The sequence below is a fragment of the Euprymna scolopes genome, chromosome 45 (assembly GCF_053919585.1).
Source record: "Euprymna scolopes isolate OS-2025 chromosome 45, ASM5391958v1, whole genome shotgun sequence".
NCBI lineage: Eukaryota > Metazoa > Mollusca > Cephalopoda > Sepiida > Sepiolidae > Euprymna > Euprymna scolopes.
The window spans coordinates 61,123,648-61,142,034 of record NC_136526.1 but is presented as its reverse complement, the minus strand read 5'-3'; the positions used below and the strand labels follow the sequence as shown (position 1 = coordinate 61,142,034).

General features: G+C 29.9%; 1 protein-coding gene across 1 annotated transcript; it reads left to right on the top strand.

Moving 5' to 3' along the window:
* The first annotated feature begins 399 nt into the window (after positions 1–399).
* Positions 400–16,942, top strand: LOC145269809 (uncharacterized). The gene is made up of 2 exons (XM_080125523.1): positions 400–516; positions 13,573–16,942. Exon 2 carries the CDS (start codon positions 15,822–15,824, stop codon positions 16,185–16,187), a length of 366 nt encoding a protein of 121 aa, XP_079981649.1. The 5' UTR covers positions 400–516; positions 13,573–15,821; the 3' UTR covers positions 16,188–16,942.
* Positions 16,943–18,387: the final 1,445 nt, after the last annotated feature.

The following is an 18,387-nucleotide window of genomic DNA, read 5'->3' as shown; positions in this document are numbered from 1 at the left end:
ACGAAATTACATTTATTAAAATCCATTATTTCTGAGTAACTGAGTAAATATTAAAACCTAACCAAATTATTACAAAGATTAATTATTAATTGCAGCTTGAAGAAGGTAAACAAATGTTTTAAAATATCATTAAGTAGTTTCTGCTTTTTCATAGTTCGTATAGCACACACAAATATGACGTCACGGAAACATGCGGTCAAATCTTCACAATCGTTTGGCAGTCCCTATTTGACTATTATCGTCTATTTCCTATTACGTACTAATGGCTCGAGTAAGTTAATATACGTGTTTACCAATAATTTTTAATCATGTAAGAATATTTTGTAATTTAACACAACGCAAAAAAAAAAAAAATGAAATTACAATAAAATGAAAAAAAAAAATTGTTAATTTTCTGCGAACTAGCTTTTCCGGTCGCCATCTTAAAATGTTGACTTCCACCCGTCAAACTCTTCTCGTTTAAATTAACTCATCTTATAATCGTTTCTTTGTTAAAAACAGATTGCCAAACAAAAAGTAAGTATTTATTAATTTAATTGCTTTTGAAGCTCTTTTTTATTACATTGATTCCCTTTGTTTTACTACAGGGGCGCGTCGAAACCATTATGATTGCCTTTGTTTTAATAGAGAAATGAGTCAACATTCCATGATTGCATAGAAACGAAGAATGGTACTATAGAAATCATTCTAATCTGGTTTTTATTGTTTACTTGTGTTTTTAAAGTTTCTTTCTCTTTTTTTTTTTTTTTTTTTTTTCAAATGCCTTTAAAATTATTTTTATATTGAAAACATCGCAATTACCCAACATATTATTACATACTCTAACATAATCTCTAACAGCCCAAAATACATGAATAGAAAAAGAAAAGAAAAACTGTTTTTGGTATGATTCAGTTAAAATGAAACGTTATAACCCCGCTACTAAAACACCAAAAATAAGATATTTATGTTTATAGGAAATATTTATTTTTATAATGAAAATGTTGAAAAAGATGAAAGAATAATACTGATACCGACAAAATAAAATAAAAAAAACATCACCTGCAGAAAGTGATTATCTGTTCACGCAAAAATTCACCAAAATTCAGGAACTCAATTTAAATAAAGTTTTCTGCATTTATTAACAGAATATAATAAACATTTTTTTCATCTTAGTAAAAATGTATTATTTTATGTAAACAAAATAACCATTTTCTAAAGTTCTATTTTAAGTACTAAAAACCCATTAATTTATTTTAGATTTGATGGTTGTGGAGTCGGATGGTGAAAGTCAGACTCCTAGAATTCCTAGAATGCCGACCCCAACTTTTTTGATATCTTAGACTCCGACTACGGACTCCTTTACCCCCCCCTCTCCCATGTGCAAATCTATTCTGCAGATCTATATAACAGCCTCCCACACCTATTCAGCATGCATTTTATAATTACTTTTCATGTATATCATTTTTTATGTTTAATATTCCGTTTAACATTGATTTTATGTTTAACATTCACTTGCATGATAAATATACTTACATATACACTCAACCAGGTTTTTCTATTTATTTTACTCACGTTAACTTCTAACAAGGCATATCACCACTTGGATGAAAAAGGCTACTTTTTGGGATCATGTCTATGAAAGATTAGCAAGATGTCGGTTTATGTTACATTTAAACTTCTGCATATCAGTACAACCAGAGAACAGGTAGCAGGAAGGGACTTCCAAAGTCTAGCTGTTCAAGGGAAGAGACTATTAGAATAGAACACTTTTTAGCATCTAGAGACCTCAACAGTGAAGGGATGAGATCTTATTGCTAAGCTGGTTTGTCGGGGATATGTAGGGGTACAAGTTCATCATTCCGTTAAAACAGGCACAGAGATGCTACAATGTGGCGATGGGACAAGAACTGTAGCTTAGTTGATAAAGTGGGAACGATTAGATTGATACCTCTTTTTTGGAACCTATCCAAGATGGAGAGGTTAGTGGTAGATGCACCAGCCCAGATGTGGAAACAATACTCCATGCACGGGTGAATGGTGGCCTTGTAGAGGTACATGATAGTAGTTCCACGTGAGTAGTCTTCTAGCACCATAGAGGGAACCTTCCATCTTTGCAGCAGTCTTTGCAATGTCCTCTATGTATTTGTTCCAGTTCATATTGCCCGCAAAGCAAAATATGGTAAAATAGTCCCCAAAAATGGGTTTGAAGGTAGAATTGTCAAGTAGGGTGTTATTTTTCGATATAGGCGGTTGAGAGGCGTCTTGTAATTGTTAAAGGAGAGCAGCTTAGTTTTACTAGCATTAAATGTTACCATCCATTTGCGTCCCCATTCAACTATGGTGTGGAGGTCATTTTCTAACGATTGTGTCATTGTCTTAGATTTATGTACATATGTTCTTCCCTAATGCATGTTATAGAGCATTGTATCATCAGCAAATATACCCATCTCTGACACAATATTATCAGAGAGGTCGTTTTTGAATATCAGGAATAATAATTGTCCAAGGATTGACCCCTGAGACACTCCTGCGTTAATGTTATGCTGCTTGGATGTATATCCATCAATGATAACCAGTATGCTTCTATTGTCTAAGATGGATCTAATTATGTTTAGTATACATCCAGTTATAACATGATTTAATTTCCATTAGCAGCCCTTTGTGCCGGACTTTGTCGAAGGCCTTGAATGTATCAAGGGCTACAGCTGTGGCTTCACCCGCTTTATCAAGTACATGGTAAATGCATTCACAGATAAATGGTAAAATATATGCAGTAGAACGATATTGCCTGAATCAATATTGTTTGTCAGTGAGAAGATTTGCTTTTGCGAAGTGGTAAACTAGTACTTGATTAATTAAGGTCTCCTAGATTTTAGTGAAGAGAGGGAAGAGATTAATGGGACGATAATTGAGAGAGGCTGTTCTTCCATCAGAATTCCTGTATGTTGGTACCACAGGTGAGGTGTCTAAGTTTTTATGATATCGGAGACATGAGAAAGGGTGATTTTTACATCATCTAATGTGGCTTTAGTCCACATAGGGAATTTTAGGAGGGAGTTGTTTGTTGGCTCAAAGGTGTATTTAGAGGCAATCGCGAGGACAGCAGTTCCGCCTTCTCCGTTACCGTGCATGCAACCTTCTGGTTGTTGGTCAGTGAAGATTTTACTGGGTGTCCTTTATTCACTACACTAGTATAGATTTTTTCAGAAATAGCGAATTCCTATCTTTGGATTCCCTGATTATTTCAGCATGCTTTCTTTTGCCTTTCACTATTTCTCTCTTACAATGATTTCTAGCATCTACAAATTTTTAGCCTATTTGTATTTGACTCATGATGCACAAACTGGCAGAATACATGCTGTCTTTGTGCCATAGCAGCCGCACAATCTGTAGTGAACCATGGGGGTGAGTGGGGCTTGCTATAATACTTCCGTGTGGGAACATATGCTTCAATTCCCGCTTTGAACCATTCGTTGTCTCAGTGGCACACTGTTCAGCAGGAAGAGAGAAGATATTGGTGTATGGGGCATCTCGGATGTGTTCTCTAATGGTTTCCCAGTAAGCCTGGTTGTAGTACCTTATGGTTTGGAGCAATGATTCCTCTCCCAAACGCATGTATTTGGGTGTTACTATCTAAGGAGAGTGCTGCATCTATACTATCAGAGACATGATCGATTAGGGTACAATACTGACTCGAGGAAAAACGGCAGAGAAAATATAACTAATGCAGTGATGAAATGTTAGTCAAAAGCACATAAAAACCTAGTCATCCGATTCAAGATTTTTCTCTCTAGTTTAAGGGAGGGTGCTACGAATATAGACTCTAAGCCCGTGCATACATATATACGTGTCCTTAGGGCAAAGAGGGAGGTAATCTGTCATCTTAAAGTAATTAGAAGGGATTGAAAAGTGTAAGTTTGTTTCACTTAATGCTAAGATATCCGTGGAGTTTACTAAGACTCTACATCATCTATGTTTCCTCTAAGCCCATGGATATTTATTGGCGGAGGCAAATTGGTTTTGTTTCGGTAATTGTCTGGTTTTATCGTGATATTTGTTTGGGTTGTCATTTAATTACGTTTTTGTTTAATGTTAGGTTAGGGGAAGAGTGTTGAGCAAAGTGGGCTTGTTTTGATGCCAAGTATACACACACAGTGGTCCATTAGCCGAGTCCAGTCTAATATGTGTGGTATCGTGAAAGCCCACCACATATATCAGCAGAGTCCCTTTACATGTGCGACCTGCCACTAAAACTATCCTGATATTATAAATCTGATGATAGAGCAGCAAGTCTAAGCATTACCAAAGAGTTAGGGAATCTGTACTGTCAGTCGGAAACAGCAGAAAGACAAACTGTCAATCAGTTACCCTCAACCTCTCAGACAAGACCGGCGCAAACAATTCTAGTGAGCATAAGTGGCATGCAAGCAAATTTTCTCATTTTCTGAGAGAAAGAGAGGAATTTAAAATAGGGAATAGGGGAATGGTGTTCAATGTCCTAGTCAGAAACAAGGCCAAGCACAGGGTGGCTCTAGTGAGTCCCTGGTATTGTACCTCTGGCCTGGTTAATAGGCAAAGAAGTATGAAAGACAGCTATAGGAAGAGCCTATCTACTCCTTAAGCAAGTTATGTTTGCAAGCCTGGAATTTGTCCAAGTCACCAGCTCCAGGAAGGTTGTCAACCATGACTGAGGGGGCATGCCTCTCCCAGTTTTGTTATCAGAGTTTTCTTTCTCTTAGATAAATGATCTGACAAGATTTAAGGGTCCATCACACCGACACATCACATCACACCATCACATCACACACCTTGTTTATAAACCAGGTATTTCTGTACCTTTGCATGGATGAAGATATTTAGTATCTTACTTTAAAGTTTTTCTCTATTCTTCATTAATAAGTGCAGGATTGGAGATAGATTCCCGTCTAACATTTACAAGAAATTGTATCTTTCAAGTAGTGTGAGAGAACCAGTCTGCTCTAGCAACTAATTAGTTTTAAAATAAATGAATAGGATATTTAAATATGTAAGAGAATATAAAGCAAAGAAAACAAAAGAAATGGTGGGACTAGATCTACATAAGAGGTTCCACACAACAGATATATAAATGCATTTGGTGTTCTTCAAACGACCCATGTTGGTCTAGCTAAAAGACCAGTGTCTCCAAGTGGAATGAATTGGAGTGCAAAGATTAGCGTTAATTTGATAGCAGTAAGAGGGAGGGAGAGAGGATCTGCCTTAAGAGCAACATGTGTGCTTTGATTTTAATACTTCCTTCTTTTATTTAATTGAAACGATATAATTTTCGATTTCTGTATTAATAATCTAAAACATACAAACTCATTTATCAAAGGTGATGAATGCTAGAAAAGAGATGCGTATTTCCACTTTTTCTATTGTGTATATACATATATTGCTAACTATTACAAATATATTACAAACAAATGACATGCGAGAAAAATCTGGGAAAATAGTTCCAAGTGGGTAGATAGCATGGAATATAGAAATGGAATAAAATAATATAAAATAAATTAATTTTTTAGTAATATCTATTTTAAAGGCAGATTAAGGGATGTTTAAAAATACACTATAAATACATTTAAAAACATGAACTGAGTTTATAGAATAAGTTAAAATAACAAAGGGATGAAAAAAATAAGAATTAAATTTTATTATGCGTTCAGTTCAAAAGGGACTACAATATTTTGGGATAGGGAAACCTCTTTAGGCCATGGCATTTCAAAGCCAAGCGCTTCTCTTAAGAAGAGGGGATTAACGACACATATTATACAGAGGATAAATTTTTTAAAAGATATTGCCTTTATGGAAAGAGGATCAAAGGAAAAACATGAAGCTATACTGAGACTAAAGCCGATTCTAAGACTGCCAGCAATCACAGCAAAAGAGTAATAAAGAATATGAGAGAGTTGTATGCTCAGTCCATTGCGTCCAAGTAGTTAAGCAGCGGCTTGGTTCCCACGAGTTTTGGTAAATAAAAAAACAGGATCCTGAACAGAATTATGTGCTCTATCCCAACCATCATCAATGGACCTGAGGTAATCTCGTCAGCATCAGACAAAGCCAAACTATTTGCCAACTAATTTGCAACTAATTATATCCTATGTGACTAAGGGTTCAACCCTTCATATTTCCTCTTTTATCAGAAAACACACTATGTGACATACACATATCTGTGCATGATCTTGCCAAGCTAATCAAAAACCTTGATTCCAGTAAAGCAACTGACCCTGATAGCATTCCAAATATAGTGCTGAAAAAGCTTCAATCAGAACTAGTTCCCATACTTACAAAGCTGTTTACGTGTTGTCTTAAAGAGAATTGCTTCCGCCATGCAAACAACTAAGTTTATTGAAACTAATTTTATCTGTCATATTCTATGGTTATATGGAACATTTATTTTTACATATTTTTTATATTTATTTTTTCATATTATTTATTTATATCATTATTATTTATTCATATTATTATTATTTATTTATTAATATTATTATTTATTTATTTTTTTATTAATATTTTTATTCATATTATTATTTATTCATATTATTATTTATTCATATTATTTATTCATATTATTATTTATTCATATTATTTATTCATATTATTATTTATTCATATTATTTATTCATATTATTTATTCATATTATTATTTATTTATTCATATTATTATTTATTTATTTATATTATTAATGTCTTTTATTCATATTATTATTTATTCATATTTTTATATTTATTTTTTCATGTTATTATTTATTTATATTGTTTATATTTATTTATTCATATTATTAATATTTATTCATATTATTATTCATTTATTCATATTAATATTTTTTATTCATATTATTTATTTATTCATATTTTTATATTTATTTTTTCATATTATTATTTATTTATTTATATTATCATTATTTATTTATCCATATTATTATTATTTATTTATCCATATTATTATTATTTATTTATTCATATTATTATTATTATTTTATTATTCATATGATTATTTTATTATTCATATTATTACTATTTATTTATTCATATTATTACTATTTATTTATTCATATTATTAATATTTATTTATTCATATTATTGATAATTATTTCTTCATATTATTTATTTATTCATATTATTTATTTATTCATATTATTAATATTTATTTATTCATATTATTGATATTTATTTAGTCATATTATTTATTTATTCATATTATTTATTTATTCATATTATTGATATTTATATAGTCATATTGTTATTATTTATTTTATCATATTATTAATATTTATTTATATTATTAATATTTATTCATTTATTTTATTAATATTTATTTATTTGTTAATACTTTCTATTTATATTATAACTTTTTTCTATTCATATTATTGATGTTTATTTATTCATATTATTAATATTTTTTATTCATATAATTAATATTTATTTATTCATATTATTAATATTTATTTATTCATATTATTAATATTGATTTTTTTCATATTAATATTTATTTATTTACATTGTTTATATCAATTTAATCATATTATTAATATTATTTTTTCATATTATAAATATTTATTCATTCATTTATTCTAATTTATTTATTATTATGTATATTTATTTATTCATTTATTAGTGTTTATTTTATCATTATTAATATTTGTGCTCATTTGCAGTGTTTATATGGAATATTTGCTTTTTATTATTATAGTCTGTTGTGGAAAAAAGGTGAGAGAAAAACAACAAAACTTATCAAAGAAATTGAGCAGTTTTTTTAGCAATTTATAGTTGTATCGATGATCCTTCTTTACAAGCAAATCATTTAAATCAGCATTGCATTCCATCTGTCATGTATGCAGCATGAATAATGTTTCATCATCTAAGCTGTAATTGACTACATATTCTGAATATTCAAACAAATTGAAATGATGCCTCCATCTTCATTTTTTTTATTTTTAGTCTTTAAGTGACATAAAGATAAATTATTAATAACTTATTGGTAATATGTTCCATAGCTGCTTCTGCCTCCTCTTTACTCCTCTTCCTTAGATTCAGCGTTTTCTTTTTCTACCCTCTAATCACTGCAAACAACTGATTTTTCTAAAACTATCTTGCTCAAGTTCATTGAGGTTAATGTATTGATCTTCTTTATTTGTGCCAAATGCAATTTGTCAACAGCAAATCACCATCTTGTGAATAAATCCAAGGAAATGATGAAGAATATCTTGGCATTCACTGGTTCCTTTGTGTAAACCAGCTGTTTCACTTCCATACTTTTTAATTCTTTGAAGCTGTCACCTACACAATTAATGATAACAATAAACCATCTTGCTGTAGACTGTCACCTACACAATTAATGATAACAATAAACCATCTTGCTGTAGACTGTCACCTACACAATTAATGATAACAATAAACCATCTTGCTGTAGACTGTCACCTACACAATTAATGATAACAATAAACCATCTTGCTGTAAACTGTCACCTACACAATTAATGATAACAATAAACCATCTTGCTGTAGACTGTCACCTACACAATTAATGTATACAATAAACCATCTTGCTGTAGACTGTCACCTACACTATTAATAACAATAAACCATCTTGCTGTAGACTGTCACCTACACAATTAATGATAACAATAAACCATCTTGCTGTAGACTGTCACCTACACAATTAATGATAACAATAAACCATCTTGCTGTAGACTGTCATCTACACAATTAATGATAACAATAAACCATCTTGCTGTAGACTGTCACCTACACAATTAATGATAACAATAAACCATCTTGCTGTAGACTGTCACCTACACAATTAATGATAACAATAAACCATCTTGCTGTAGACTGTCACCTACACTATTAATAACAATAAACCATCTTGCTGTAGACTGTCACCTACACAATTAATGATAACAATAAACCATCTTGCTGTAGACTGTCACCTACACAATTAATGATAACAATAAACCATCTTGCTGTAGACTGTCATCTACACAATTAATGATAACAATAAACCATCTTGCTGTAGACTGTCACCTACACAATTAATGATAACAATAAACCATCTTGCTGTAGACTGTCACCTACACAATTAATGATAACAATAAACCATCTTGCTGTAGACTGTCACCTACACAATTAATAATAACAATAAACCATCTTGCTGTAGACTGTCACCTACACAATTAATGATAACAATAAACCATCTTGTTGTAGACTGTCACCTACACAATTAATGATAACAATAAACCATCTTGCTGTAAACTGTCACCTACACAATTTATAATAACAATAAACAATCTTGCTGTAGACTGTCACCTACACAATTAATGATAACAATAAACCATCTTGCTGTAGACTGTCACCTACACAATTAATGATAACAATAAACCATCTTGCTGTAGACTGTCACCTACACAATTAATGATAACAATAAACCATCTTGCTGTAGACTGTCACCTACACAATTAATGATAACAATAAACCATCTTGCTGTAGACTGTCACCTACACAATTAATGATAACAATAAACCATCTTGCTGTAGACTGTCACCTACACAATTAATGATAACAATAAACCATCTTGCTGTAAACTGTCACCTACACAATTAATGATAACAATAAACCATCTTGCTGTAGACTGTCACCTACACTGTTAATGATAACAATAAACCATCTTGCTGTAGACTGTCACCTACACAATTAATGATAACAATAAACCATCTTGCTGTAGACTGTCACCTACACAATTAATGATAACAATAAACAATCTTGCTGTAGACTGTCATCTACACAATTAATGATAACAATAAACCATCTTGCTGTAGACTGTCACCTACACAATTAATGATAACAATAAACCATCTTGCTGTAGACTGTCACCTACACAATTAATGATAACAATAAACCATCTTGCTGTAGACTGTCACCTACACAATTAATAATAACAATAAACCATCTTGCTGTAGACTGTCACCTACACAATTAATGATAACAATAAACCATCTTGCTGTAGACTGTCACCTACACAATTAATGATAACAATAAACCATCTTGCTGTAAACTGTCACCTACACAATTTATAATAACAATAAACAATCTTGCTGTAGACTGTCACCTACACAATTAATGATAACAATAAACCATCTTGCTGTAGACTGTCACCTACACAATTAATGATAACAATAAACCATCTTGCTGTAGACTGTCACCTACACAATTAATGATAACAATAAACCATCTTGCTGTAGACTGTCACCTACACAATTAATGATAACAATAAACCATCTTGCTGTAGACTGTCACCTACACAATTAATGATAACAATAAACCATCTTGCTGTAGACTGTCACCTACACAATTAATAATAACAATAAACCATCTTGCTGTAGACTGTCACCTACACAATTAATGATAACAATACACCATCTTGCTGTAGACTGTCACCTACACAATTTATGATAACAATAAACCATCTTGCTGTAAACTGTCACCTACACAATTAATGATAACAATAAACCATCTTGCTGTAGACTGTCACCTACACAATTAATGATAACAATAAACCATCTTGCTGTAGACTGTCACCTACACAATTAATGATAACAATAAACCATCTTGCTGTAGACTGTCACCTACACAATTAATGATAACAATAAACCATCTTGCTGTAGACTGTCACCTACACAATTAATGATAACAATAAACCATCTTGCTGTAGACTGTCACCTACACAATTAATGATAACAATAAACCATCTTGCTGTAGACTGTCACCTACACAATTAATGATAACAATAAACCATCTTGCTGTAGACTGTCACCTACACAATTAATGATAACAATAAACCATCTTGCTGTAGACTGTCACCTACACAATTAATAATAACAATAAACAATCTTGCTGTAGACTGTCACCTACACAATGATAACAATAAACCATCTTGCTGTAGACTGTCACCTACACAATTAATGATAACAATAAACCATCTTGCTGTAGACTGTCACCTACACAATTAATGATAACAATAAACCATCTTGCTGTAGACTGTCACCTACACAATTAATGATAACAATAAACCATCTTGCTGTAGACTGTCATCTACACAATTAATGATAACAATAAACCATCTTGCTGTAGACTGTCACCTACACAATTAATGATAACAATAAACCATCTTGCTGTAAACTGTCACCTACACAATTAATAATAACAATAAACCATCTTGCTGTAGACTGTCACCTACACAATTAATGATAACAATAAACCATCTTGCTGTAGACTGTCACCTACACAATTAATGATAACAATAAACCATCTTGCTGTAGACTGTCCTAAACTTCTACAATAAACAGTTCATATCCTACTGCCCTAAACTTCTACTGTAAACGTTTCATCTCTGATTGTTTTGCCAATGTTTTCAGACAAGAAATTTTAAACTTGAACCAATCAAAGTTCTTGCAGATGTCATTCTATTTCATGTTAAATAAATTTCATTTCATGTTAAATAAATTTCATTTCATGTTAAATAAATTTCATTTCATGTTAAATAAATTTTATTTCATGTATATTAATTTTATTTCATGTATATTTATTTTATTTCATGTTAAATAAATTTTATTTCATGTATATTAATTTTATTCTATGTATATTAATTTTATTTCATGTTAAATAAATTTTATTTCATGTATATTTATTTTATTTCATGTGAAATAAATTTTATTTCATGTATATTTATTTTATTTCATGTATATTAATTTTATTTCATGTTAAATAATTTTTTTTCATATTAAATAACTTTTATTTCATGTTAAGTTAGATCCATTTCATGTTAAATTGATTCTATTTCATGTTAAATTAGTTCCCTGTTATAGTAAATTTATTTTGTGTTAGATTGATTCTATTTCACATTAATTAAGTTGATTCTGTTTCATATTTAATTGATTCTATTTTGTGTTAAATTGATTTAGTTTTATGTTTAATTGATTCTATTTTGTGTTGAAGTGATTTTATTTCATGTTTGATTCTATTTTATGTTAAATGAGATTGTTAGTCGTTTGAATTATCGACATTCAGGTATGTTGCTATTAGCAATCTTAATAACTTCTCTTAAAAAAATTTCTATAACTTTTAAAAGAAAATACCTTCCTCTTTGTAGCAATAAATCTCATCTATTTAAGAAGTGATCCTCTAAGGATTCAGTCATTATGTTGGATGTGTGTGTGCATTTATTGTCTCCACATGTCGAGAATAGAACATGGTGTATCCAGTAAATATTAAAAACTCAATTTCATCAGAGAGATTGGTTACAACAATCTGGAAAAATAAATATCCAAGGATTAACGCTTGGGACCCACTTGCATTAATGGTGTGTTGTTTTTGTATATGGTCAGCAACAACATCCAGGATCATTCTTTTGTCTAAGAATAATTTGATTATATGGAATATTTTTAGTAATACTGTAGCAATTTCATTTGTATAAGATCTTTATACTAGATATTTTATGAATACATTTTAAATATGTTTTAAATTACAATTCTTAAAGATGCAAACATCATATATTTATTACAGATACCAAGCCATAATACATAACATACACAACCTTATGCCAATTAGTTTTGTATCTTACAATTGGTTTCAGTATTAAATTTATACGTTCATAATAAAAAAAGACGAGTCACCAATATTGCAAATGATTCATTTTCAATGCAAATTACACAAAAACTTATTTTCATAAAAAATGAATTTCATCAACTAAAGTAATATATAATATTAAATAATCAATTTGAATATGTGTATAAATAAAACTAATTTTGATAAAGTAATCGAGTCAAAAATACAAATATCATAACTTATGTTTCTTTAATATTTTATTAAATTATGCAAAAATATTTCTCATCCATAATTCATTATTAATACAGATAAAACTGTTATATAAATTTGAGACGTCTTTATTGTTTCTTTTAAATCATTCACATTAATTTTTGATTCAAGTGAAAATAATTTTAATAAAACTTATTTGATACAAGTAAATATATTATCTATTGAAATATATATGAAAAAGTTGAAAAGAATTGCAAGATTTATTACATTCATTGCTAGATATTTCCATTTTTGCTTTTAAAAAGTTGAATGATTTTTATTTGATTATGTTTAGATTTATTTCATGTGTCGAGAAACATTAGTCAAAATGTTTTGCAAAATAAAGATAATAAATACCATATTGTTGCTTCTCCAAAAGAATCATTTATATTTATAAACTATCAAATTTTGTTAAATAAAAAAAATGTTAAATTCTGAAAATAATTAAGCTTTTGTGGATATTTAGTTTAATATTTGTGAAAAATAATTAATTTTCTGCATTGATAAGTATTACAACAAATATTCTGATTATATTTTCACTTCAATAAAAATGAATGCATGATTATTTAATTGACTTTAGCTCACAATGCAGATGTCTATCTCTAATTTATCCATTTTAAAAGCAACCCTGTATACACTTTAACATTATTAACAGTATTATGAAAAAATATATAAAATTATATTATTTAATGAAATTTGTCTTTATTTTATTTTGCAGAATATCCAGTAATCAATACAATGAAAATTACACAAAGTTAAAAGCTGAAAAACAAGAGAAATCATTTCGTTATGAACTATACGAGGTCTCTTTTACAAAATAGATCTTTATGAAAATATGTGGAAAATTCCTGACAACTGAGTATTTATTTCTTCTACTTTAGGCTTATTAAATATGGTACTAGTTGAAATAATTATTGCAAATATATATGACTAATCGACTCATTGACAGTTTTATCAATGCAGTGAATAGTAGAATAATAAAAATTTGTATGAGATTTTAATAATGAGCTGCAAAAATGGTTGATTTGTTAGAACTTTCCATTAAAATACACAGAAAATGATCTATATATAAACGAATTGTGAGAATCTATGTACATTATGTTAATACGTAAGGTTTAAATACCTTATAAAATGCATAAATATTCACTGGATCTATCATATATGTTGAGTATTCATCAATCAATTCACATTCAATATTGATTTGATGTGGATTTTTTTTCTTTTCTAGTGAGCTGGCACATAGAGGGGCGTAGATTCTGTAATATATATATATATATATATATATATATATATAATCAATTACATTAATAAACATGTATTCATTGAAATAACTAAAAATACAAACATTTACTTAATTTATAAAATATATATTCAATATTCTTCATTCTGTATTTGAAGTCTAATGTATTGTAAAAGTTTTTCATGTGAAATGTATGTTATGATCATATAAAAACAAAAGTTTTACTGATAACTACATATCTCTCTTACACTTAGTCTTACTAAATGGAACCTTCATTGAATAATTGTCTTAAATGCATATGACTAACATACTTTTGAATGCATATGACTAATACATTCATAAGACAGAAGGATATATTTCTATATGTTAATCAATTATATTAGAGACATTTTCATTTAACCATGATGAAAATAATGAATGTGAATGATCTACTTAATTTTCTTCTTCATTCTGCCTATATATAATAAGAAATTTATGAAACTAAAAAATCGTAAATATTTCAGTTTGAAAACGACGACTAAATAATTTAAACTTTGTGATTCCTTTTTTACAACTAAACAATGTTTACGCGAACAAGCACTGGAAAGAAAACATATTCGTGTGAAATATGTGACCATTCATTTACACAGAAGCAAAACCTGTTGGTACATATGCGAACACATACTGGAGAGAAACCATATTCTTGTGGAGCCTGCTGCTCTTCATTTTCTCAGATTCAAAACCTGTTCATACATATGCGAAAACATATAGAGAAACCATATTCTTGTGACATATGTGGCTCCTCTTTTGCGTACAAAAAGGGTATACTGCAACATATGCAAACACATCCTGAAAAGAAACCATATTCTTGTGATGTATGTGGCCATTCTTTTAAAAAGGAACAATGTTTAACTGTTCATGTGCGAACACATACTGGAGAGAAACCATATTCTTGTGAAGTATGTGGTTTCTCTTTTGCACGGAAATCAGATATGATGCGACATATGCAAACACATAGTGGAAAGAAACCATATCCTTGCGAATTATGTGGCTCTACTTTTACACATAAACAGACTATGTTGGAACATAGGCGAATGCATACATATTCTTGTGAAGTATGTAGCTTTTCTTTTACTAATGAAGAAGACTTAGCTATACATATACGAAAACATAAAGGAGAGAAACCATATTCTTGTGAAGTATGTTTCCGATCTTATACCCATAAATGCACCTTGTTCAATCATATGCGAACTCATAGCGAGGATACTAAAAAGAGCTCTCGGTTGGTTTCAATAAAAAGTGGGGCAATGTTGGGAGCTGGTGTGGCTGCCCCATACCCAGCATTACAATCTTCAAAAGAGAAAAAAAGAGATAAACCATATTCTTGTTAAATATGTGGCTCTTGTTTTACAAATAAGCAGACTATGTTACACAAAAGCGAACACACTGGAGAGAAACCATGTTTTTGTTAAGTATGTGGCTCTTTTTTTAGGCAGAAACAGCACATGTTGCAACATATGCAAACACACACTGGAGGCAAACCATAGTCTTGTGAAGTATGCCACTCCTTTACAAATAAAAAGAATTAGATATTCATATGCGAACACATACTGGAGAGGAGCTCAACCAGGAGTACATAGACAAGGATGCTTCACTCCAATGGCTCAAGAGTGGGAGACTTCCATTTGATGAGGAAAGACTTATTGTAGCCAGGCAAGATCAGGGCTTACTCACAAATGGATTAAAAAATGGCTGGCCTACAAACAAATGGCCAGTGCAGATTTTGCCACTCAGCAATTGAGAGCCCATGTCACCTAATGTCTGCATGTCCAATCTTATTAGCAGATGGCCATTACACTGCTCGTCACCCCAAAGTATGCAAGTACATCCATTGGAAGATCTGTAGAGAGATGCAACTTGAAAGATCGCTGAACATCTGGGAACATGAGCCACCACCAATAACATCAAATGGAAATGTGACTGTGTTCTATGACAAAGACATACAGGCAGGCAGATACATAAAAGACAAGGCCATCAAACCAGATATTGTTATATGGAACAAGCCTTATAGAGTTCAAGTGTTAGCCACACCTAGTGGTCCCCTTGATTTCTGAGAGCTTTAACTGCAGTAAAATAAAATGATAGCAAGAAACTATATACTTGTGGAGTATGTGGCTCTTCTTTTATAAGGAAACGCATACTTGCGAGAAACCTTTTAACGTCTGTGTAATACAGAATCAAATATGTGCATGCAAATACATTATACATTTTGTTATAGAACATTTAACTTTAAATTTAAGTTTTTACAGACACATGTGGTTGCTTCTATCAAATGAATCTAATATTTTTATGCTACAAAGCAATCATATATTATTTTTGTAATTTTATGTTGCAATTCAGTAGAACACATATTTTGAAGTGTGTGACCGATGCATACATTCAAATATTATTAGCATGAAACCAATGTCCATACTTGTAGTTTTCTGTTCTATTTATTTTATGTTTGAAATAAGTATTTTGTTTACTCTATTTTATCAAATAAACTTGTTTCTAAAATATAATCGATTGGAAAATGTGATTGTAAGCAGAACAGTTTATTGGTGCATATGTTTAAACACATTTTGTAAAATTTAAATCAATACAAAGCTGAAAAACTTTTCGGATGAAATGAAAATATGGACATTTTTTGGAAAAAGTCGTTTTTTTATAACAGAAAAATCATATGATTTGTACATTTTATAAAATTTATAAATGAACTTTTGGACTTATATGAAATCAATTTTTATTTCATTCGAAAAAATGATTTTAAAAATCATTTCTTTTAATACTTTTGTACTTAAAAAAACAATAAAAAATAATATCACACAAATTGTATAGAAAATTTGTGCAGTTTTTCTGTATATTTATTCATTTTCTTCCAAATATTTATAATGTTTCCAAAATGGAACGATGATTTTTTTTATAATTCGTGATTTATACAATATACTCTGAAAGTTGATTACAACTGGACAATTTTTACTTTGTGTATGCTGTCTAGATTTCTACGTGATTTATTTTTACACTGCAGAATCAAGATATAACATCTGTTTCTTTCCATCAAATAAGGTTTCTTGCTAAGTTGATTTGAAAAAAAAACGGACCAAGTAAAAACATAAAATTTTTGTGGCATTATCAGCTCATTTTTTTTAAATACGCATCCTACATCATCCTAAGGTTTTTAAGAAAAATTGATTATATTTTTGTGGCATTATCAGCTCATTTTTTTTAAATACGCATCCTACATCATCCTAAGGTTTTTAAGAAAAATTGATTATATTTTTGTGGCATTATCAGCTCATTTTTTTTAAATACGCATCCTACATCATCCTAAGGTTTTTAAGAAAAATTGATTATATTTTTGTGGTATTATCAGCTCATCTTTTTAAACACGCATCCTACATCATTCTAAGGTTTTTAAGAAAAATTGATTATATTTTTGTGGTATTATCAGCTCATCTTTTTAAACACGCATCCTACATCATTCTAAGGTTTTTAAGAAAAATTGATTATATTTTTGTGGTATTATCAGCTCATCTTTTTAAACACGCATCCTACATCATTCTAAGGTTTTTAAGAAAAATTGATTATATTTTTGTGGTATTATCAGCTCATCTTTTTAAACACGCATCCTACATCATCCTAAGGTTTTTAAGAAAAATTGATTATATTTTTGTGGCATTATCAGCTCATTTTTTTTAAATACGCATCCTACATCATCCTAAGGTTTTTAAGAAAAATTGATTATATTTTTGTGGTATTATCAGCTCATCTTTTTAAACACGCATCCTACATCATTCTAAGGTTTTTAAGAAAAATTGATTATATTTTTGTGGCATTATCAGCTCATCTTTTTAAACACGCATCCTACATCATTCTAAGGTTTTTAAGAAAAATTGATTATATTTTTGTGGTATTATCAGCTCATTTTTTTAAACACGCATCCTACATCATTCTAAGGTTTTTAAGAAAAATTGATTATATTTTTGTGGTATTATCAGCTCATCTTTTTAAATACGCATCCTACATCATCCTAAGGTTTTTAAGAAAAATTGATTATATTTTTGTGGTATTATCAGCTCATCTTTTTAAATACGCATCCTACATCATCCTAAGGTTTTTAAGAAAAATTGATTATATTTTTGTGGTATTATCAGCTCATCTTTTTAAACACGCATCCTACATCATCCTAAGGTTTTTAAGAAAAATTGATTATATTTTTGTGGCATTATCAGCTCATCTTTTTAAACACGCATCCTACATCATTCTAAGGTTTTT

Bases quoted from the DNA above. Each gene is read 5' to 3' on its own strand.
- LOC145269809 (XM_080125523.1), top strand. From the start codon at position 15,822: ATGGCTGGCCTACAAACAAATGGCCAGTGCAGATTTTGCCACTCAGCA.